Genomic DNA, 23,307 nt, shown 5'->3' on the forward strand with positions numbered 1-23,307 from the left:
CATTGAAATTTGACAAACGCATGTTAGCTGAGGACGAAGACAACGAGACCTTCTAGAACTCGAAACAGGCCGTCATTCGATTGACGTCTTTTAGCATGTACGAAAGTAAAGCGGGAAAGGACGCGCATACAATTGTGCGCCAGAGTACACTGTCATTTGTCTTCTATCTAATAACGTGCCTTCATTACCCTCCTATGAATTTGTACTTTTCTTCATTCCGAAGTGCAGGAATGTAAACCTCTGGAATGTCGGAGATCGAAAGTTGTGGCCCGCGAGAAAAAAAAAAGAAAAAAAGCTGTGATGTTCAATTCATATGTTGGTGTGCTCATGCTATTTAATCAGGTATAAATAGGCAGTCAGAGCCATTAGTAACAGATTGCCATCAAGGAGCGTTCCACGGTCACCGTGCTTATGGCCACCGTCTGTTTGTGTGCTCTTGTCTTCCTATGTGGTGAGAATGATTTAACAAACTTGACTTATTCAATTTTAAGAGCCTACCTTAGTTAAGTATTACAGGAACGCTCAAAATTATGGTCGTACAACGACAGAATAATAGGATTAGAAGAGCCGTATATTTGGATAGCTATGTTCATACAATGATTCGGACAAGTAAGCAAGAGGACGCAAATTTGATTGTAAGGCTTATTCGAAACATGAAAATGATTGCAAAATGAAAATTAATGTTCACGTAATGATATATTTCCGTATGTGGAATTACCCACATCTTTTTCAGAGCACGTGGTGTTTTACCATTTAGGTATAGGTACAAGTCATCCTCCGATCGCGTATTTGGTAAAGCACCGCACGTAGAATGCACAAGGTCTGGGTTTGTCTCCCAGCTGTGGCGAGTAGTGTTCTCGTCCACTTTCGTTTTCTTTATTAACAATAATAATATTACATTGCAATAGAATACACAAAGGTTCCCTCTATGTTTTCTTGTCTTCCTTCGTTAGAAGCCTCGGTATTGCAAATGCTTGAAAAAGGGGGTTGCTTTGGCTGGTTGGCGAAACGTTGCTCTGACATGAAAAAAAGGAACTGATTTAAGCGCGCCATTCACAGGAAGGAAGGAAGAACGGGGCAGGACAGAGCACACTTTTTCCTTGCTTCCTATGAATTGCTCAGTAAAAATGCTTTTTTCCTTGTTTGAACCATACCAACACTTTCCCTAGGGCATTTATTGCAGTACCGAAATTGTAATCTCGAGTTAAGCAACGAAAGCGTTTGTTTCTACATTGTAATAAAAATAGTTGGCTGAGAGAGTATTTTTGGGGTTGAGGGACCAATAGTATCTCAGACTCAAGGTTCACACAAAATAGAGCGATTTCTATAAAGATAGAAAATAACAGACGCTGAAATAGTAACGGCGTGACGTTGGGCTAGTCAGGGTTCCACGGTTGCATAAGCGCTTGAGAGTTGGGGAGGAGAAGGACAGATACGATGAGTAAGACAAGATAGAGAAGACAGCGAAAGAACAGCACTTGGTGCGTCATTTCTTCCTTTCTTTATTCATCCTCATGTGCTCTTTCACAAATAGGATCATCTAGGTGCCAGTGAGTGCAATAAGGACTGTGACTGAGAGGTTCATGTCCCTGGTCAGCAATAAAATATTCTTATGTCGATACTGAGCCGGGTAGAGCTACCATTAGTCTCAAATGATGATATAGTTTTTTAAAAGTATTTAAAGAAAATCTTACTTACTGAAGTATTTCATATTCGTGTAGAAAGAGTGTAAAGCGTTTGCAGTCTCCCACAATAAATGTAAATATAGTTAAGCTAGTTTTTTTCTCTGACTTCTGAGTTAATAAAAAAATTGGGGGAGGGGGGTGTGTCAGTTACACAGATTTACCAGACACATACGACATTGTGAAGCTGCATACTATCCTTGGGCTCAAGAAGCTTTCAAAGGAGCAAGGAACCAATGACTCGTACAAATAACAGAGAGAGAGGGTTGGACGATCAATATCGATCAATTCGAAAGCAAGAAACCGTAGCCGCAAGTAAGGTACACGCAGCGTGGTGGCTTCACCGACATGCCGCACTAAGCCACCGTGATTGCTTTGTAGCTATTGTTTTGGGCTGCTAAGAACGAGGTCGCGGGATCGTATGTCGACAACGAGAGCCGTGGGCGTCAGATGTGGGCGAAATGCAAAAGCACCAGTGTACGAAGGACTAGGTGCGCGTTAAAAAACCCCAGAGGGCCCAAATTTTCGGAGTCTCCCATTGCGGTGTGCCTCATAATCAGACAATTGCTTTTACATGTAAAGCCCCATAATTTGTTTTTTAAGGCTCCCGCCAGTGCATAGACGGTAAGCTCCCTCGGTCGATGGTATGGGGCTCGACAAAGAACACTTTTTGGTCGCCGCCAAAGATGATGACGTTCTTCTTGGTGGAGAATATATTTACAACAATATTTAAAGCAAGCAAGCCATGAGAGTGTTCACACCATGTGCTGGATGTAGTGTCGCTGCATCCGGCTTTCTTGGGTTACACACACCTGGCACCGGCTGGACTCTCATATCTACTGGCCTAGGAGTGGCAATGCCACCGGCTCAGGCCTGCGTACTTCACTCTCGCGTTCTGACAAATCCACTTTCTCCTCGTGATGCCAGTTTAAGGTCGGTGAACCAAGAACACGGGTTCGAAGGAAGGTGCTTTGTACAAGGCACTCTGCACTCGCTCTGTTTCGGCACACAAAAGTCACCCGTTGCCCGATGCCTTGCCCCGTTGGGGTCGCGAGGGCCCCTGCTACCGAACCCCTCTGTTGATGCGCACCGACATAGCTAGCACGCACTTTGCCTTGCACCCTTTCACACACCCTGTGAACAAGGCGGCAACACCGAGCCAAATTACAGAGCCGGCTTATCAGCTTCCGACAATATTCCCACGAAAGCACGGAAAATAAATGAGAGGCCTAGGGGTGCGTTAGCGAACACAGGTCGTGGTGCAAAGACAGAGTCAGAGGCGACAGTTGTTCAACCTAACAAAATATATTCTTCATGTAAGGCGGTTAGATACCCACATTTTTACTTCGGCTAAGCGCATCACAATGCAATTCAGTTGGCTGTTAACAAAACTCTGGAACATACTTAAACAAATGCACTAAGAGTTCAAAATGTGCAGTTCAGAATGATTAGAAATACCAAGTCTCCACTGGTATTGGGCCGTGCTGGTTCTGAGCCAGACATCCCCGACGTTACTAGAGGCAAATCTCTCAGAGGGCTTCCAGAAGTCAGACCGCCCGAGGAGCTCGTCAGCTAGGTTGTCGGGGAATCTGCTTCTTCTGCAGACGGTCGGTCTACGCGTCACGTCTCTTCATCGGTGCCGTCTGATTCCTCCAACATTGTGACGGACTCATGCTGCCATAGCGTGCGCAAAGCCTGTGAATCTAAACATTTCTCGCGTTTAGGCTGCGGCCACTGAAACGTCTTCGAGGAGGGAGGTCACTCATCCGTTGGCGCACGCTCGGGTTGTCGCCCTCCTCTCGCTCTGCTCGCCGTTTGTCACGGATGTTTCGGCGCGGGCCCTCTCACTCTCTCTTTCAAGACCATAAACTTGGCGTATGCTGTAGAAGAAGCTTGTAGGCCCTGTTGATCGGCTCGGTTGTCGAGGGCGTATGCGCTCTCTGCTTCTGTCGAAGCACTCGCGGGGCATACGTGCTCCTTTGCTGGCTTGGGTGATACGCGGAACGAGCTTTGATTATGCGCACTTTTGTGACACACCCCAATGAAGCCCTAAAAAAATCTTCCAGAAAAGTCCATGTTCCATTGTTGCAACGAAATGGTATATGCGAAGCAAGTGTCTGCACCAGCAGCGGAATTCCAGGCCGCATCTCCTTTCACGAGGGTGCATTAATTAGACTGGGTTACTACTTCGTCCGTTTCGAAGTTGTTAACAAGAACATCCCGTGTGCTCTGAGTAGCTTGTCTAATTTCCAAGTCACACACAGGCGCCGCCATGGTGACGCTTCCCGCAAATCACCGCGCAGCCTCCTCTCCCGTTCAAAATCGTCTCTGGCCAACTACCTGGTGCAACCGATGAGAATGTTGATGCAAGACGATAATTTCGAGGAGAACCGCTGTGTGCTGTTTTTGCCGAAGAACAAAGTACGTTTTTAAGTAAATGGTGTTAGTACTGCCGCTCGCGCCAGAGCCAGCCCTGCATCTTCTGCGACGAGTCCGGCACTTGCGCATCCCTTTAAAAGATGTTTGCAAGGAGCTGTATTGCTACTTCACGTGTAATCGGCGGCAAGATGTAGAGCCCGGCTGGAGTATCTTTTGGTTCGGTCACCGTCAGAAACCCACAGTGTTGCACTGAAGATGCCGCACAGCTACATGCCACTCATCACATTGTATGACGAATATTCTATGTCAATGAGGTGCGCATCTGAATTGTCCTACTGACGTGACTTCTCTTCGCTGCGAAAGGTACACAACGAAGCCGTAGGAATTTCGTGACACCGAGTAGCAAATAGTTTTTGTGGCCTAATTTGTGTTCTTGGTTCCGTGAAGGTGGAGTTTGCGAGGGTTTCAGGATCGCGCGTCCATACGAGTCCCCTCCATTGCCTAGTTTAACCTGATTACAGGAACTAGTTGAAGAAGAATGTTGTAGTTCCTCGATGTGCCAACATTCAAGCATTGGATGGTCGTGCTCGCTTGTGCGAGCATGACAAGCGTGCGCACAGCTGACACGTGGGAGAACGAAGCAAAATTGGGGCTAAATGCAGAAACACTCGTGCATGAACTTTAACTGGACATCAGTGAACTCTAAGACATAACAGCAATACGGAGTGCCTTAATACAGCGTGCCCCACAATAAAATTTCTATTTTTGGGACGTTAAACGCCAGAATTTATTGTAAAGGGGCACTAAAGCGAAACAACAAATCAGATTAGGCTAATAAAGCATTGTTTGACATCGCTTCAGGCAGTCTTTTCAAAATATTAGTTTGGTTATTCAATGAGAAAATGGAGGGCAAATTATCAGTATTCGAATTTAACGCTGAATCACCGACGCCAGTAAGTCAGTGGTGGTGATGGTAAAAAGTTTATTAACAATCCGGCAAATTCGTAGCCTGGGCCTGAGCCTAGGTCATTATTCAAAAGTCTAGAGCAAAGTAGCAGGGACAAAGACAGAGAAGACGACAGGAAGAGCGCTAAACATCAATATCAACATCAAACATCATTAGCGGGGGGCGGCCATTTGGCCATGCACTGTAAGCGATGCGGGTGCGTGCCGGCGTTTGACACCACGTGTGTGCATGGTAGGGGAGGCACAAGGTGGGGGCGCGAGATTTGTGAGGCATATCACATTGGCAGGGAATGTGATAACTGTGTCAGCACGGCTTCACTTGCCTTGTCCAAAAAAGAAAAATATGTACTTATAGAACAGTCTGCCACATTTTGATTAGAATGTGATTGTACTGTTTTAACAATGTGTGCGCATGCACCAACGAAATGTATATATGCACCTTCGCTTGCAGTAAAAACCAGTTGACGTTTAGCGCTCGTCCTGTCGTCTTCTCTGTCTTTGTCCCTGCTACTTTGCGCTAGTCTTTTGAATAATGATGACACACCAACTAGCCCATCTTTCTGCCGTGTTCTCTGAGCCTAGGGCTTGCTGGATGGGCCATAGCTGGTTTTCGAGGTTTGAGCTAGGCAACGCGGCCGTCCATCGCGCCGCAGCTTCATCTGGGGAAACTGAATTTTCACTGCATATAACCTCACATTCACAGAGAATGTGTCTAAGTCAGTGGGATGTCAGGGATTCCAAAATATTGCTACGGAACAGTGTTTACAATGACGAAGAGGTGAGCAGTGAGAAGACAACGACGATTAGAGGCTAGCTTGGGCTGCTGCCCCTTGGCCAAGTGCTTTCGCGTCTGGGCTGCGTTGGCTGAATAAAGACTCTTCCGAAACTTTACATGTTTGATATTTGGTTGCTCTAGAACACAGTGTAGTCAATCTGTACAGCTATATCATTAAGTACGCCCTAGAAGATGCCGTCAAAATCCATGACGTCACAGCAACCAGGTGCGGGAATTTCAAGGAGGCATCGCCACCCGTCTTGTGCTTGCACTCTTTCTCGGATGCAGAGCGTCTTATCGTAGTAAGAGTGGTAATTTTAGTGTCCTAGAAAGGTGATTTACTCATAGAGAAGAAATCGATTTTCTCTTTATTGTCCCTGTGACTGCGATTTATGTTGGTATTAGTGAAAATATGAACACACATCACGGCTGATGTCGCTGAATTACGCCTACACCTAAGCGAATCTGATTATCGCGATTCTACGTACCAGCTTCAAACCAACCACCTCACCGAGCTCCAAGACCGCATCGTGTTCCATTTGTTATAAATATGTGTCTACTCCATTCATAACAATTTGGCTAACGTACTGCCTTTCAAGTCATATGCTTACACCACTGCCAAAAAATATGTGACCTGGTATTCATGGTTTTATAAGCGCTATGATCGCACTCCAGAAAATGTTCTATCAGTCCGCTATTTTCACACCATAAGGAGATAGACCGCCAAGAGACTAGATTATGACTATGATGATGACTATGACTATGGCTTGCTTGCATTAGGGCGGTCTCATCCCAAGCTCGAACAAAGACTCGCTACTACAACCGACATGTTCCCATCAGCTTTCTTGCTGGTGATTTCGTCTGAAAAGATCATTATAGTAAAACGATAATTTCGCACATATAACGATAGCAAAGCATTACTCAACTACACGAACTAAGGCTGTAGATATTCGACTACGAATTAAATTACGAAGCCTGCCGTCACGTGCGTTCAGGAAAACACGAACATACACTAATTGGTAATCGCGAACAGTCGCCGTTACAAGCGGGCGTGATGAAATACCCCAGCTTGGGGATGTGAACGCTTCGTGTTTCTTGACGCGTCAACGTATTTTTGAAACTCTACATGGCGTGGACTCGAACACAAGGCACGTTGCAAGATCTCTCACAGGAAGTTACCAGCCATCGGGTCGGCGAAACGTTGCACCTGCCGTCGATTACTTCAACTTACGGTGCATGGGCCGCGTAAGCGCTCCGCCCCCCCCCCACCTCCCTCTCCGCCACGAAAATGCAAGAATAGACGTCCCCCACCTAATTTTGTGCCATCCTCGGCTGCGCTTCCCTTCCCTGGGCATCCATTCTGTAACTCTAACGATCCACCGGTTCTCTGCCCTAGTCATTACATAGCCTGTCCAGATCCATCTGTTTCTGTTATGTCGACTCCAATATTGGCTCTCGCCATCTGTTATGTGATACACACCGCTCTTAACGAATGGCAGTCTGCAAACATTACACCGCCCTTTGCCTGGCTTTTTACTTGTTCTGGAGAATCTTTGTTACCACCATGTGTCAGTCAAATATGGCAGCACCGGTACAGTGCAATGACAGCGTAATTTCGTTTCAACGACAGTGGTTAGCTTCCAGTCACGATTTGGCAATGCCTGCCGTATACACTCCAACCTATTTTATTTTTGTGTACATATTTCTTCTCATGTGAGTAATTGGCCTTGATAAGTGCAAGTCTGCGCTGAGCTACCTCCCTCTCCACCACGACAATGCAAAAGGTGCGTCCCACATAATTTTGTGCCGTCCCCGGCTGCGCTACCCTTCTCTTGGCACCCACTCCGTAACTCTAACGATGCGCTGGTTATCTGCCCTAGGGATCAGATAGCCTGTCCAGATGCATTTTTTTCTTATGTCAACTCCAATATCAGGTATCGCCACCTGTTATGGAATCCACGCCGCTATTAACAAATAGCAGTCTCCAAACGTTACACCACCATTCGCGTGGTCCTTTGCTTGTTCTGCAGCATCTTTGTTAACCACCATGTGTCAGCCCAATATGTTAGTACCGGTAGAGTGCAAATACTGTGCATTTTTCGTTTAAACTCATAGGTTAGCTTCCAGTCAGGATTTGGCATTGCCTGTGTATCCACCCCAAACGTAATATATTTTTCTGTAACCTTTCATCTCATGCGCGTAATAAGCCTTGAAAAGCGTACACAGCCACAGACTCCAGGCTGCCGAGCTTAAAACGCGCTTAATCCAGTTACAATGTGCGTACCACCCTCTCTCTTCCTCAATAACGTGACCTACAATAGCGGGCCCGTGAACGCTTTGGCAGACGTCGGTAATCGAGCGAACGTTGTCACTACCCTTCCGGGCCCCTCATTCTCGGCGAATATTCGCCACATACTCTACCAAAGGTGCGCTGGATGCGATACTGCCATATCGCAGTTACACTTTACACGAACTATCACAGACGCGCCTACGCCGATGGCTTTATTTTGCTTCGAGTATCCATATCGTTGCTATCGCAATAATAGCGTGGTTGAAACAGCCACAAATTTGTCGGCTAAAGAAAAAAGAAATATTGCGAGCAAACAACGTAATTGCTTTAAAACTTATATCAGCCATTTGAAAGAACGTGGCTGAAAAAATATATAGTGCCTTAAGCGCGCAGCCATGCACATGGGGTATTTTGACGAGCAGTGGACGCCCCAGCTGCTAAAATTTAAAAGGACTTCAAAATACAAACCGCCAATAAACAGATAGTTGCAGCCCGCGCTTAACTTCAAGTAAATCTGAACATGGGGTGGCCCGCATAAAACGAACATAATGGCATGCACTGTATATTATGTGTAGGGCTTCTAGTTTCTGATTTTGCTGCAAGAGTCGGTCATGCAGCAAGAGAAACCTTTAGTAAGAGTTTCATTACCTATGTTATAATATTGTTGTCTAGCGTGTGTACATTTACACTAAGTTAATGTTCTTGTAAAGTTCAGTGATTGCATATATATTGCCACCTGTTGTTTTGAGCGGGCGTTGCGTGCCCAGCAAAAATGGCGATGAAGGCGATGAAGTCAAAGATCACGCGCCAGCTGGAGAACCGTCCCTTTTGTGTCTGACATTTTCTTGTCTGGCTGCTGATACTGCTGGTGTATTTAGCTAGTGTTATGAGTTTCTCTTTTGTGTATGGGCTTTGTGATGAGTTAGTTTAATTCGCTGTTTAATTGATTTCGGCTGAAATTCTTTCTTGATGTAAATCTTTTTAACACGTTCGCATGGCGCCTCTATTTCTGGAACACGGAAAATTGTTACAGTGGCAAATCGAGGTGTAAAACACTGATATTCAATAATGCCAGAAAGCCGCATAACTCGCGCAGCGATTTTGGGTGGGGTAATTCATGGATGGGTATGACTTTGTAGGGAAAGGGGCGGATGCCACTAGCGTCAACCAAGTGAACCACAAGCCATAAGAGTGAAACGCGGTATTCGCATTTGGCCCTTTTGACGAGCAGAGCATGCTCGGTGAGACGCTTCAATAACAAGTGCAGGTGTCAAAGGTGTTAGGAAGGTGAGAAACTGGCGACCACAATGTCGTCCACGTAGGCGAACAGGAACGGCAGTCCTTGAAGGAAAATATCAATGAAGTGTTTAAAGCATTGGGTGGCGTTTCTGAGGCCAAATGGTATTTGGGCGAATTAGAACAGTCCAAGTAAACTGACCATGGCAACCTTAGGGTCGTCTTCTGCAGCCACGGACATATGGTGGAATGCCTTCTCGAGACCGAGTTTAGAGAATATCGCGGCCTGAAACAGTTGCCAGATTAAGCCAGGAGTAATCCCAATTCCTGCAGCGCCGCTAATACCCATATTTTCCAGAACCATGTGCAAGAGACTCGACCAGCTGCTCGATAACGGGCGCGAAATTCCGATCTCGAACGTATGATTCAATGTTCCCTGATGAACAATGCGGAGTTTTTCGCGAGCGATATAGCGCGGTGTGGCATCCTATCGTCACCACTGGTGACGATAGGATTGACGACGTCATGCTTCCCACAATTAGTCCAGTATAATGCAGTGATGTAGCGGGAAATTCCCCGGAACAAATCCCCGTATGGCGTCCGAACTCACACACGAAATCTGAAAGCGAACATCCTCCTAGCCGCTGAGCGAAACTCTGTACACGCCAATGGAAGGGGCTCTTCATTGCCGCCTCGCCCCCTTGCACAAAGCCTTATCAAGTAGTTCCAGAGTACTTCGGTGCTCGGTTAGAGACGTCCAACTTAGTTTTTTAGTCAGCTTCAGCACCTTCTCGATGGCCTGGCAGATTTCCTCAGCACGGCCGTACAATGTGGTTTCTTGCAACTTCTTTCGGCCAACCTACGACTGTGTGACCTCCATTCGCATAAAAACTTGGAAGATGTTTAAGCTTCGCGTTTGAGAGTACAACGCGATAGCATTAAAGGGTCCTTGACGGCTTCTCACGCTTCCCGGTAAATGCAGCTTATGCAGCCGGCATCCTTACCGGAAAACACTTGCGGTGGACGCTATGTATGAATGGGAACTTCTTGGTCCCTCTTCTTCCTGCAAAGCTGGCGCCACCGCTGCTGCAGATGGATGGGTGTATGAATGGATACTATGAGCGTACGCTTCCAAACGGGGTGGTGAGAGTCGGTGGAACCATCAGGCTCTTGTTTATTTATTCATTTATTAAATCTAAAAACATCACAGGCTCCAGAAGGAGTATGGTATGAAGGGGGGGGGGGGTTATACAATATATATCTCCATAAGTGGAAGCGTTACAAGGAATGGAAAGAGATAACTTGTATATGAGACGTATACTAAGGTACATTAAGCGAAATGACGTTACATAATAATTAGCGGAGCGCAATATACAGTTTGGAATGAATGGCAACACACAAAATATAAGGTTGCATCATTTAACACCATCTAATTTTACAAAAGTAATGTAAGGGCCCATCTCGTGACAATTAAAGCTACATAAGTTAGCGAGAAGAGTGTACATAATTAACAGAAAGTGAATAAAAACAATTGGTCACGAAAAAAATAGTAGTTATTTCATGGCGAAACTTAAGAGAGTTCTGAATGTTGACAAGATTACAGGGGTGACTATTCCATAGTTCAATTGCCAGTGCTAAGGCTGATGAATTTAAGGCATTTGTGCGCCGAAAGACACATTCGAAGGAGTGGTTGTTTTGCAAACGGCGAGACGTACGTAACGGTTGGGAGAGAGGGAGGGCGGTTTGGTGTTGACGGTTTGTTATTTTATGAAATACGCAGATTAGAGGAATTTTCCTGCTTGATTCTAAGGAGGATAAGGACAGAGAAGACTGATTATTAGTAACGCTAGAATGACGGCTCTAGTCTTTGGCGGTGAAACGCGAGGCGCGATATTGAACCCGTTTAAGAGCGTTGATTAGATAGGTTTGATGAGGCGACCAGACTGATGACGCGTATTCTAGTTGAGGACGGAGGATTCTTACCTATTCTACAGATGTGGTCGAAGTAGGAGCGTAGTGAAGGTTTAGTTTCAGGTAGCCGAGGGTGCGTGATACCTCCCCTGTGATTATATCTATGTGAGTTGCCCATGAAAGTTTGGGTGAAAGATGTACGCCAGGGTACTTGTAAGACGTTGTGCTCGCTACATGGCAGCTACTAAGCGTGTAGTAAGATGCTGGAGCTGATTTCTTGCGGGTGAAGGTCATGAGTTTACATTTATCGGTGTTAAGAGACATTTGCCAGCGTGAGCACCAATTAGTTACGAGATGTAGGTCCTGTTGGAGAGCAAGATGATCAGCTGAAGAAGAGATATTACGGAAGGTTATGCAATCGTCTGCGAAAAGTGGAATGTTAGAGGAAATACCCGCTAGCAGATCACTAAAGTAAATAAAGATGACAATGGAGCCAAAACACTACCCTGGGGGACGCTGGAGGTGACCCCTAAGAGTATATGAGAATGACTTGGTAACGGGGTATTGTTTAAGGAAGGAAAGAAAATTTCTCACCCAGAATAATGTTAAGGAATCTAAATTAAGGGACGAAAGTTTAGAAATTAGACGACAATGCGGAATGCGATCGAAAGCTTTAGAAAAGTCGAAGAATATGCAGTCGAAATCTAGGTCATTATCCATGCGTATGAGTAAATCAATCGTAAATTAATAGTTGTGTGTCACATGATAAACCCTTTCTTGAACAGTATTGGTTCCGGTAGAAGAAGCAGAAGTTTTATTAAAAGGAATCGTCCGGCAGTTTTCGTTGTGGTGGCCTCAGGTGGCGGCTCGAATTCCTTGGACTGAGGCGGCATCTTTGGCTTGCCGGATGGCGCTGAGCTGGTCTGCCAACTATAAACTTTTGAGAGCCGCCTTCCAGTGGCGGCGACGCCACTGTAGAAGGTCCCCGGTGGCTCCCGAAGCCGGGGCGGGAAGAAGCGAGCCCGAGGCTTTCCGTACTCCAGCAATGGCCGAGATTATGGACGCGTCGCGAACGGAGCAGGTTACCTTACCGTTGTTTCCGGCACATTCCCAGAGCATATGTCGCAGCGTTGCTCTTTGTCCGCAAGCTTTGCACGCATCTGTTGGATATCTGCTGGCATCCGTCACTGTGGCGGCCTTCAGGGCGGCCACAGTGCCTGACGGTTACCTTCCACCCAAAATTCCGGACTGCACTGCCTTTTTAGCTGGGACCATAAGACCACGAAGAAGATTAGAAGACAGATCTCGTGAATTCTTATCCCCAGGTTCTTGTTGAACCATCTGATGTGCCCAAAAGTGCTGACACTACCCCGTTTCTTATCTGTTTTTTCACGTGTCTTTTGGTTCCTGTAACGTGCCCCAAATATTCTAGCATTTCATTATGAAGTCACCAGGGGGTTATCGTTTTTATTTGCCTACATTGAGAATTTCTGCTTCGCTAATAGGTATGCAGAGACGCACAGAACGCATATCTGTGTAGTGTTTGCTCACCTGCGTGATTAGGATCTTGACATTTTTTAAAAAACTTTTTGTGTGCAAACAAACAGGGACTAAAAAGAGGAGCAACACAAGGACGAGCGCATTCTAAATCTGGTTTCATTTTCGAAGAAACACCTGCCTAAATACCCGCAGATCCGCGCGATCTAGTCAACAGAGCACGCCTATAGCGCATATAACAACACTTGTGATAAAATGCCGTGGACCAAAGCCACCCGGTCAACAGAAAAACAGCAAAGCGCATGAAACTAGCACTTACGATGAAAATGAGTTAAAGATGTGATGACAGAAGCGAATTATCTCTATCCAACAATGAAACAGAAGGGTGGCGGATGCATTTTTTCTTTTGTTTTTCAATCCAGTGCGCTTCCACAATTACTCTCGCGGTTTGATTCATATGCCTATATTAAATGTCGGTGCTACTAAAGCAAGGTGAGCAATCATGTTCTTGACAATGCATTGCCAAATGCGTACCAGGGAAACCTTTCAGACTAAATAAGTGTTCCCTTAATCTCGTGCTAATGCATCTCGAAGTCTGCCCTACGTACACATGACCACACGCGATAGGAATCTGATAAACAACGTTCTTCGCGCAATCAACTAATTGGATCTTACGCGGATGGTTAACGCTACATTCTTTCTTTGCATCATCCTTTCCTTGGAACTTATATTTAAGCTTAGGACGCACACTACCTATTTGTTTTTTGCCGAGCACACCACTTTTACTTCGTAACTACCAGCCACATTTTAGGTCTTTGAGAAAGGCCGTGAGATGCAGTATCACGAGACTATCACCGCCACAATCCTACAACACCCTTCACACCCACTAGCTTCGTTGCTGTGAATTCTCTCTTGTTAGCCATGAGAGCCTCTCGTAATCAGTGGCTTAAGAGTGCCTGGGTTTCAATCTCTTTTTTTTTTCCAGAAGCTGCGCAGCGCTTAGTGGCGATATAGCACTTTCGGACGTAAGCTGGTTTTTGCTACCTTGCAGCGAAGCACTTCAGGTACTTCTTCGAAGGTTGATATTTTTTCGTCCCCGCCCACCACAATGCTCTCGCTTCCGCAAACCTTCATTCGCTGCTAACCACGTTCCTTGAGAGCTCCGTCATCTTTCTTTCTTCGTTCAATTTACGAATGATATACGCTATGTCAAATGCAGCCCAACAGTTGAGCTGGCGCTCTGCGCCTCCTCGTCAGCAACGCCACAACAGGCCTCAATGGCCTCTTCTCGGGCTCGGTCACGGGGACACAAGTAACCGGTGCGGGCTTCCACGCGTCCGGTATTCTGCGTCCCTCCGCCTAGAGTAGGTCTCCTTCACCGACCCTGCGTCACGCTATCGTGCGCCGTTTCCGCTACTGGTAAACGCATCTATGTCCCTCCTCTTCTTGGTCGTGCTATACTTGATTCGACGCATCTGCTCTGCCATCCGGTCGTACGGGTCCCGCAAGACCTTATCACCGAGCGTTACGTCTAGCCTCGTGTGCACACTGATGTGCGTGAATTTGTTTGCGCTTACACAATTTGCCAGCGCTTTAAGGTGCAACGACGAACGAAACTTCCGTGGCAACAATTTCCGCTCCCCAATGCACGCTTATCAGACGTCAAGGCGTACACAGTTGCCAATACTTTGCTGCCTACCTGGATCAGCTGTTCTGGCGTGGCGTCCCCCCCCTCCCAACCCCAATGGTGACTATTCATCACGATTCACATATCGAGTCTGCCATTTTAACGTCCCTGACGTCTGCACCCAATGGCATTATCGAGAGGCCACACTAGCAGTTGAAAGCGCTTGGTGCTCAGCCTCGCACTGACAATTGGGTTTTACGTCTACCATTATGGCTGCTAGGCCTTCGAACTCCCTTCCTGCCAGAGCATTCCTGCTTAGCGGCCCAGATGGTTTACGCCTGTCATCACAGTGATCTCGTCGGCACCTCTCCCACGCCGCCTGTTCCAAATCTAGCTTCGTGTGAGCTGAAGTCGGCGAAGGGCGCTATGTTTGCCTGAAAGTCTGCGGACGCTGAACTCCAGCGTCTGCGGACTTCCATGCAAGCGTTACGACCTTCCTCAACTTCCCACAAGAGCCCACGCGACGTTTTTCGGCGCTAAAGGCTGCAAGCGGTATGTCATGTTAATCTCGGTATTGACGCTCTCCTCCGCTTCTTCAATCTCGCTATGGCGTCCCCTTCTGCGTCGACAGATCTTCATAACACCACTTTTCTCTTCTGGACAACGGGCGTGCGGACACAGTTGCACTCGATATGGTCAAACCCGCAACAGTCATTAGCGTGCCCACCTGGACGACTTTACAAGTCACCAGAACCGCGTTTCGGCTAGGGCGGCGCACTGTGGTGCGTTTTCTTCTCCTGCTTCGGCTCTGGTGAACCACATAAGCTGCTGCTTTAATAGGCGAGAAGGAAGAGGAATGGGCAGCGGTTCGATATGAAATTTGGTCTCCCGCAACAGCTAAAATTCTATAGCATTAACGAGAGGGTGGCAGGTCTTGTTGTGAAACTTAATAAGAGGTACAAAATGAAGATTGTACAGGTCTACGCCCCTACATCCAGTCATGATGACCAGGAAGTCGAAAGGTTCTATGAAGACGTGGAATCGGCGATGGGTAGAGTGAAAACTGAATACACTATACTAATGGGCGACTTTAATGCCAAGATAGGCAAGAAGCAGGCTGGAGACAAGGCAGTGGGGGAATATGGCATAGGCACTAGGAGAGGTATTAGTAGAGTTTGCGGAACAGAATAATATGAGGATAATGAATACCTTCTTCCACAAGCGGGACAGCCGAAAGTGGACCTGGAGGAGCCCGAACGGCGAGACTAGAAATGAAATAGACTTCATAATCTGCGCTCACCCAGGCATCATACAAGATGTGGACGTGCTCGGCAAGGTGCGCTGCAGTGACCACAGGATGGTAAGAACTCGAATTAGCCTAGACCTGAGGAGGGAACGGAAGAAACTGGTACATAAGAAGCCGATCAATGAGTTAGCGGTAAGAGGGAAAATAGAGGAATTCCAGATCAAGCTACAGAACAGGTATTCAGCTTTAACTCAGGAAGAGGACCTTAGTGTTGAAGCAATGAACGAGAATCTTGTGGGCATCATTAAGGAGTGTGCAATGGAAGTCGGTGGTAACTCCGCTAGGCAGGATACCAGCAAACTATCGCAGGAGACGAAAGATCTGATCAAGAAACGCCAATGTATGAAAGCATCTAACCCTACAGCTACAATAGAACTGGCAGAACTTTCGAAGTTAATCAACAAGCGTAAGACAGCTGACATAAGGAAGTATAATATGGATAGAATTGAACATCCTCTCAGGAGCGGAGGAAGCCTAAAAACAGTGAAGAAGAAACTAGGAATTGGCAAGAATCAGATGTATGCGTTAAGAGACAAAGCCGGCAATATCATTAATAATATGGATGAGATAGTTCAAGCGGCTGAGGAGTTCTATAGAGATTTATACAGTACCAGTGGCTCCCACGACGATAATCGAAGAGAAAATAGTCTAGAGGAATTCGAAATCCCGAAGGTAACGCCGGAAGAAGTAAAGAAAGCCTTAGGAGATATGCAAAGGGGGAAGGCAGCTGGGGAGGATCAGGTAACAGCAGATTTGTTGAAGGATGGTGGACCGATTGTTCTAGAGAAGCTGGCCACCATGTATACGCAATGCCTCATGACCTCGAGCGTACCGGAATCTTGGAAGAACGCTAACATAATCCTAATCCATAAGAAAGGGGACGCCAAAGACTTCAAAAATTATAGACCGATCAGCTTACTGTCCGTTGCCTACAAAGTATTTACTAAGGTAATTGCAAATAGAATCAGGAACACCTTAGACTTCTGTCAAGCAATGGACCAGGCAGGATTCCGTAAAGGCTACTCAACAATAGACCATATTCACACTATCAATCAAGTGATAGAGAAATGTGCAGAATATAACCAACCCTTATATATCGCTTTTATTGATTACGAGAAAGCGTTTGATTCAGTCGAAACCTCAGCAGTCATGGAGGCATTACGGAATCAGGGTGTAGATGAGCCATATGTAAAAATACTGGAAGATATCTATAGGGGCTCCACAGCCACCGTCGTCCTCCATAAAGCAAGCAACAAAATCCCTATAAAGAAAGGCGTCAGGCAGGGAGATACGATATCTCCAATGCTATTCACAGCGTGTTTACAGGAGGTATTCAGAGACCTGGATTGGGAAGAATTGGGGATAAAATTTAATGGAGAATACCTTAGTAACTTGCGATTCGCTGATGATATTGCCTTGCTTAGATACTCAGGGGACCAATTGCAATGCATGCTCACTGACCTGGAGAGGCAAAGCAGAAGAGTGGGTCTAAAAATTAATATGCAGAAAACTAAAGTAATGCTTAACAGTCTCGGGAGAGAACAGCAATTTACAATAGGCAGCGAGGCACTGGAAGTCGTAAGGGAATACATCTACTTAGGGCAGGTAGTGACGGCAGATCCGGATCATGAGACGGAAATAATCAGAAGAATAAGAATGGGCTGGAGTGCGTTTGGCAGGCAGTCCCAAATCATGAACAGCAGGTTGCCGTTATCCCTCAAGAGAAAAGTATATAATAGCTGTCTTACCAGTGCTCACCTACGGGGCAGAAACCTGGAGGCTTACGAAAAGGGTTCTACTCAAATTGAGGACGACACAACAAGCTATGGAAAGAAGAATGATAGGTGTAACGTTAAGGGATAAGAAAAGAGCAGATTGGGTGAGGGAACAAACGCGAATTAATGACATCTTAGTTGAAATCAAGAAAAAGAAATGGGCATGGGCAGGACATGTAATGAGGAGGGAAGATAACCGATGGTCATTAAGGGTTACGGACTGGATCCCAAGGGAAGGGAAGCGTAGCAGGGGGCGGCAGAAAGTTAGGTGGGCGGATGAGATTAAGAAGTTTGCAGGGACGGCATGGCCACAATTAATACATGACCGGGGTTGTTGGAGAAGTATGGGAGAGGCCTTTGCCCTGCAGTGAGCGTAACCAGGCTGATGTTGATGAACAGCTAAAATAAAGTCGGGAAGCTTTAGGTGTGCATTGTTGCGTACTCCAGGGTAGCGTATCGTACTGCTACCGAGTAGTAGCGGCGCATGCCTATCGAAGCTCGACCGACGTTACTTATTGCGTAGCGTGGAGTTGTCGACGGGCTGCAGGCATCCGGTAGACTATGGCGACCAAGCAAGGGCGAGACGATTTTCTGGTGCGAAACTTGCACGGTTTATTCAAAGGTAGATGAAAGAAAATGAGAAGAGCATGAAGTGCTCAAATGTACATTTCGGAGCCCCTTATATAGGCTCTCTACAATCGTGGGCGGGATCTTGCTTCCGTCGATGTCACGTGACCGGCACGGAAAGAGGGCCCCTCCTCCTCTGGTTATACCGAGCCTGCTGAAGGAAGAAGTCGTCCCGCCTACCGGAGTTGTAGACGCCGGCCCGCCTCTTCTGCGCCTTGCGGGTTCGTGGAAGTTCTCTTCTAGGTCCCATTCGAGGAAAGGGCCTCTCTAAACTCGCACACACACAAAAGAAGCTGTACACTGCGGGGATCCCGCAGACACGCACACTCGAAACGGTCATGGCGAATTAGAATGTCACGCTTCATTTCGACGAGGCCTGGTAAAAGGTCCGGTGAGAGAAAGTTCTTTGTGCACGAAGTGCGGGACGTTAACCATCGCAGGAGAATTCATGCCTTATTTCGACGAAGATGGTCGGATGAAATTCCTTTTGCCACGTGGGGTCAGACGCCAACGCTTATAGCATGTTGCCCACAGGGTAGACACAGAATTTGTGGCACGCTACTGATCATGGCGCCAGTAACGAGAAGAAACTTACTTTGCAGGAGAGTCGGTAAGACAAGGCAGGCGACTTGGAATGTCGACAGTATTGCTCGTTGCAATTAGTGGACCTTGTCGTTGTGTTCCGCCGAGTCATAATAGCGTATGTAACGCTGTTCTGTAGCGCCGAAACGGGGATGGTACCAGCAAAAGCAAGTGCTTCGTTACAGGCTCAGTGTGCTCGCTCGGGAAAGGAGACAGAGTGTGGCCGCTCATGTGGCGATTTTGGGATCGCCTGGAAAATTCAGAGCACGAACCACGCCTGCCATTTAGATGGGTTGCCGAAGCATGGAAGCAACGATTTTGCGGAGGCTGTTGATGCCTTGGGCAGTGCCATGAACCCGTCAGGTGAAGACAGCAGACTGATAAGGGCCGCCCGGCGAAACCACTGGAACGTCACGATCGAGTGCCGATGCAAGAGCTGGTGGGTAGGGAGATGGCCCGGCAACTTCTATGATTTTTTCACGGTGAACTATTTACGAATTTTCACGATCATACCGTGACTTTTTCACGGTATGATTTTTTCACGGTGCTTCTGCTGCTGATGATGGCCTCATAAAGCCCGATAGGCTTCATCTGCCTCTGTACAGAGGCACCACAACAAAAGCCGCGCATCAAGATCAAATGAAGCCACCGCCGTAATTGGCGGCGACTACTACATTTCCGTCCCTTTTAGTTTGATGATGCATGTTAGTTTGGCTTGCTCATTTACAATACAGAAAACGGGCTGTCACCGAAAGTTTCTGCAAACCGAGAACTACAGCGATGTGTTGATGAAGATTATCCAAATAAATCAGTAGAAACAAGGACACACAAGACAATAAGATTTCTGACATTGCGTAGCATGGCTACCTAGAGCTAATGTGCTCGGCAGTTTCATTTACGCTAAATTGCCAACTATGAAAGGGGCAGATTTATCGTATTTAATTGCGTGCATGAGAAAAGCTTGGCTTCATATAGATCCAAAGATGGGCGTTCGATCTGCATATTGTTTTCTGTCAACAACCATAAGATACTTCGATAACGCAAGACGGGTTCCTTCAAGACAACACTGCAATTTATACCACAAATGAGAGAAATTACCGACGAGCTTAAGTTGAGAATTGACCGAGTCCTGGATTCAGGCACCTTGTCTGCTCGCCTGCGGCGCTCCTTGGAAGGTCATAGAAATTGCGAATAAACGGAGTTTGAACGAAAGGCTTCACCTCTTGCCGGTTCAATGACGAATGACACAACGGAACTTTAGCAGCAGAACAAGGATGGTAAATCGAACTGTAATACATTTAGGGCTTAAACATGTCTATGGACAACCCAAGCGCCGGTGCAATAAGTTTCAAACGATAAAAATATTGGTGATTTTCCAAACAATTATCAACGGACCATCTCAAAGATGGGTTAGAAACGTCAAAAGAAACCTTGCTTAGACAGTCAAAAAGTGCGTGCGACGTAATACAACGTAATTAAGCGTATACTGAAAGTCACGCCGACTTCAGTTATGCTGCTCTGTCTGCTGCAACTGCCAAATTTTCCCGAGCAGCACTGACGGCGTCATAAAGTCGCTTGTGCACAGCAGCTGCGAAACTGCGGCTGTTACAATGGGATGAATGAGATGGGGCAAGCTTGTTTACGAAATAAAAGGCAGTTGCCCTTCCAAAAAACACAAATGTTGGAGTGAAAGTGCTAAAGCAGTTTGCCGGGAAGCGCCTAGCTAATGCGCTTTCTGAAAGCTTGGCGTCCCAGTACGCGCGACTTCCGCTGCGCGTAGGAGTCCTTAAAAGGCATTTTACGGCACTCAGTAATGTTTGCCTGCCAGTTGTATGGCGATATTTTGCTGTTACCAGCCTGAAGAAGGACGACGCGTGCACATGCACATGTATTGTAAAGAAAAATACGGCGCATACAAACGGCGCTCCATTTGTTTGTCTCTCACGTTTCTTTTTTATTTTGATTCTGGGCCTCGTTCTGTATATTAGAATCTTGTGTTCTTTCTAATTATAACTATATAGCCGATTGACACATATTTGTGACCTTCAGGCGGCCATGAGGATGTGCCAACTCCCCCTCCAATGAGGCTATGTTTTCTTGCGTTTATTGCCAATATCGGAATAGGTCTTAGCAAATGTGCCGCTTGTGAATCTGGTAGTGTCGTTCGTTATCAACTGAGCCGGAAACTCGAATGAAATAAAATATGCGCATTACACGCACTGCGGAGATTGATGTGAGGGAAGCGTTGTATGCTTTTTGCTTTCATTGACGATAATTAGAGGTGATGTTGGCGGCGAATGTACAATTTGTTCGGCGTTTTGTCGAATACGAAAGTGCTGAGTTGATGTTAAACTTTATCTTCCGTGCACCACTGCTGTTGGCCTTTGTAGTCCACAGAACACACCGGAACACGTGTTTGCTAGAGGCGTTGTTGTGCGTAATTTTTCATAGTCACCGAGTGGGTTGAGCATTATTATTTCCTCACATGGCACATTGAATTGCGGCACAAAAGTTAAATTTTAATTGAATTATCGAGCTATACGTGATTGAAATACTTGTTACAGTTGTATGTATACATTGTATACATACATTCGGTATCTGCACCACGTTTAATTGAGTAGCGAAGACACTCCTGTTGCGCGCGACGCCCGCTTTTAATATATTTCCCTGGCGCTTGTTTAAGTGCTCATTCTGCATACGTGGCCCGCACGCTGATGAAACACCAGCTCCAAGCGCTCTTTTCAGGTTATGGGCGATTGTAATATTTACTTTCAAAGCCCAATTTTTATAACGTAGCAACCATACAGACAAACGGCGAAGTGCTGCCGCGGCGGCGCCAGCCAGGATGCGCCGAGGTGAGCGCCATCGCGTGCTTTCGCATGAAATCCAGAAGCACGCGGGGCAAGACCATCACAGCAGCAGCAGCACCCGCAAAGTCGCTAGAAGAGGCAGAGAAAGCTTCCCTTTAAAGAAAGTACTTTCAGGAGATTACTCCAGATTGAAGACGTCTGCGCCTTGCAGAAACGAAAATTTCCTAGCTGGCCCTCCTCCTAAAGCCTTCCAGAACGTGTTTGTGCCTCCGCTGGGGTGGTATGGCATTTACGATGAGCGTTTCAATAACTGAGATTTAACAAAAGCACGCACCGATTGTCAAAGCTGATATAGCAAATATAGATATCACCATTACCGGTGTCTTACAATGAAGGAAATTCATTGAAGGAAGAGGCACTAGCAGATGCTTTCAACAACCTATTTCTTAATAGCAACAGTAAAAGAACATCTGCGAATTACCTTCAGTTCAGTTTATTATTGATATTTCTTTTTCATATTCTGCTCTTTAAAGCGACATTAATTGTGGTATTTACAATATATAATATAACAGAGCGGCATAAGTTCAACGCTTTGACGTAAAACAGTACAGTATGTAACTGATTTCATAGCACAATGCATGACGTATATCACTATTCTGCATGGAAAGCATAGCCAAAAGTTGTTTCTCTTAATGAAGTTTTAAAGAAGGGTAAAAAGAAGGACAGCGACCACGGAATGAATACAAGAAAAGACGATTCGGCTCCCTGGACGGGAGCCTTGTCCACAATGAAATCAAGGGCGTGCGATACAATGTTTATATTGTATCGGCCAATGTTTATATTGACAATGTTTATATTGTACCTCCCGATCAGACGGGCTTCCGTCCAAACCTCGACTTCGTTAATGAAGTTTTATATTGAATTCAAAATCATGATAATCGGAAAAAACACGGTCAATTTACGTGGTAAGGCATTCGTGAGAGGAAGGAGAAGGTAGGATGGGAGGGCCTGCTGCGATGGCCTAACCCCTTCTAACCTGTGGTCCCTGTTTAGCCCATACAGAATCTGAACTGCTGAATGCTAATGGGACGCTGAAGAGAAATATGACTTGTTTTGGCGTCATCTGTAGTTATCTTTAAAAAATATGGCTGCTTGTCAACAAACAATTCTATGAGCACAGATACTCAAACTAGAGTTAAACACCCACAAACCTACAGGACTGTATCCACTGGACAACGCAGTAGTGAATTCGCATTGTCTGCATTACTGCCTGTCTTATAGGCTGCTATAAGACACGCGACAGTTCGTCTATCAAGTCAGATTTCATACAGGACGTAAATTTGTATACCATACCACACATGTTTTAGTGTGTAACCAATATTGCACGTTCTAATCACGAATAAAAAAACACTTTCCAGCGCAATTCAAATGTTACTTCATCATCCAAAAAATTTCATGCTGTAAGACATCAAATAAGGCATCAAGGCATCAAATAAGGCTGTATAAGGCATCAAAAGGCCTAGACAATTTGCAATTAAACATTTAGCCCATAAGCTTTTTGAGGATGTTTTACAAAAAAGGGAACCTGAATTACCACTCATCTTAGTTCACAGTATTAGCCGCTTCGAATTGTTGATATTACAGCGTCATGGTTTTCATCTCTCTCTCTATGCGTTTGTGCTTTTGCACTCTTCAAATAACAATGCATTTTAGGTAGCGTTGTTGCTGAGGTGTTTCTAGGCATTCGATTTTTGTCCAGACTCAAGTAGAAAAGAAAATCAGACAATAGGCTTACTTTAAAGTCAGAGTTTGCTTTACATCTATCTCTTCATTTCTGGCAAAGT

The 23,307-nt window shown here is 46.0% G+C and overlaps 1 protein-coding gene across 1 annotated transcript in view; it reads left to right on the top strand.

The window, feature by feature from the left end:
* The first annotated feature begins 374 nt into the window (after positions 1-374).
* LOC142578034 (uncharacterized) overlaps positions 375-23,307 on the top strand; it is a 99,710-nt gene continuing 76,777 nt past the window's right edge. Inside the window, exon 1 of the mRNA XM_075687455.1 lies at positions 375-451. Coding sequence (XP_075543570.1) covers positions 412-451 — 40 coding nt within the window. The 5' untranslated portion in view covers positions 375-411. The remainder of the gene's footprint in view (positions 452-23,307) is intronic.

The sequence above is a fragment of the Dermacentor variabilis genome, chromosome 4 (assembly GCF_050947875.1).
Source record: "Dermacentor variabilis isolate Ectoservices chromosome 4, ASM5094787v1, whole genome shotgun sequence".
In the NCBI taxonomy this organism is placed as follows: Eukaryota; Metazoa; Arthropoda; class Arachnida; order Ixodida; family Ixodidae; genus Dermacentor; species Dermacentor variabilis.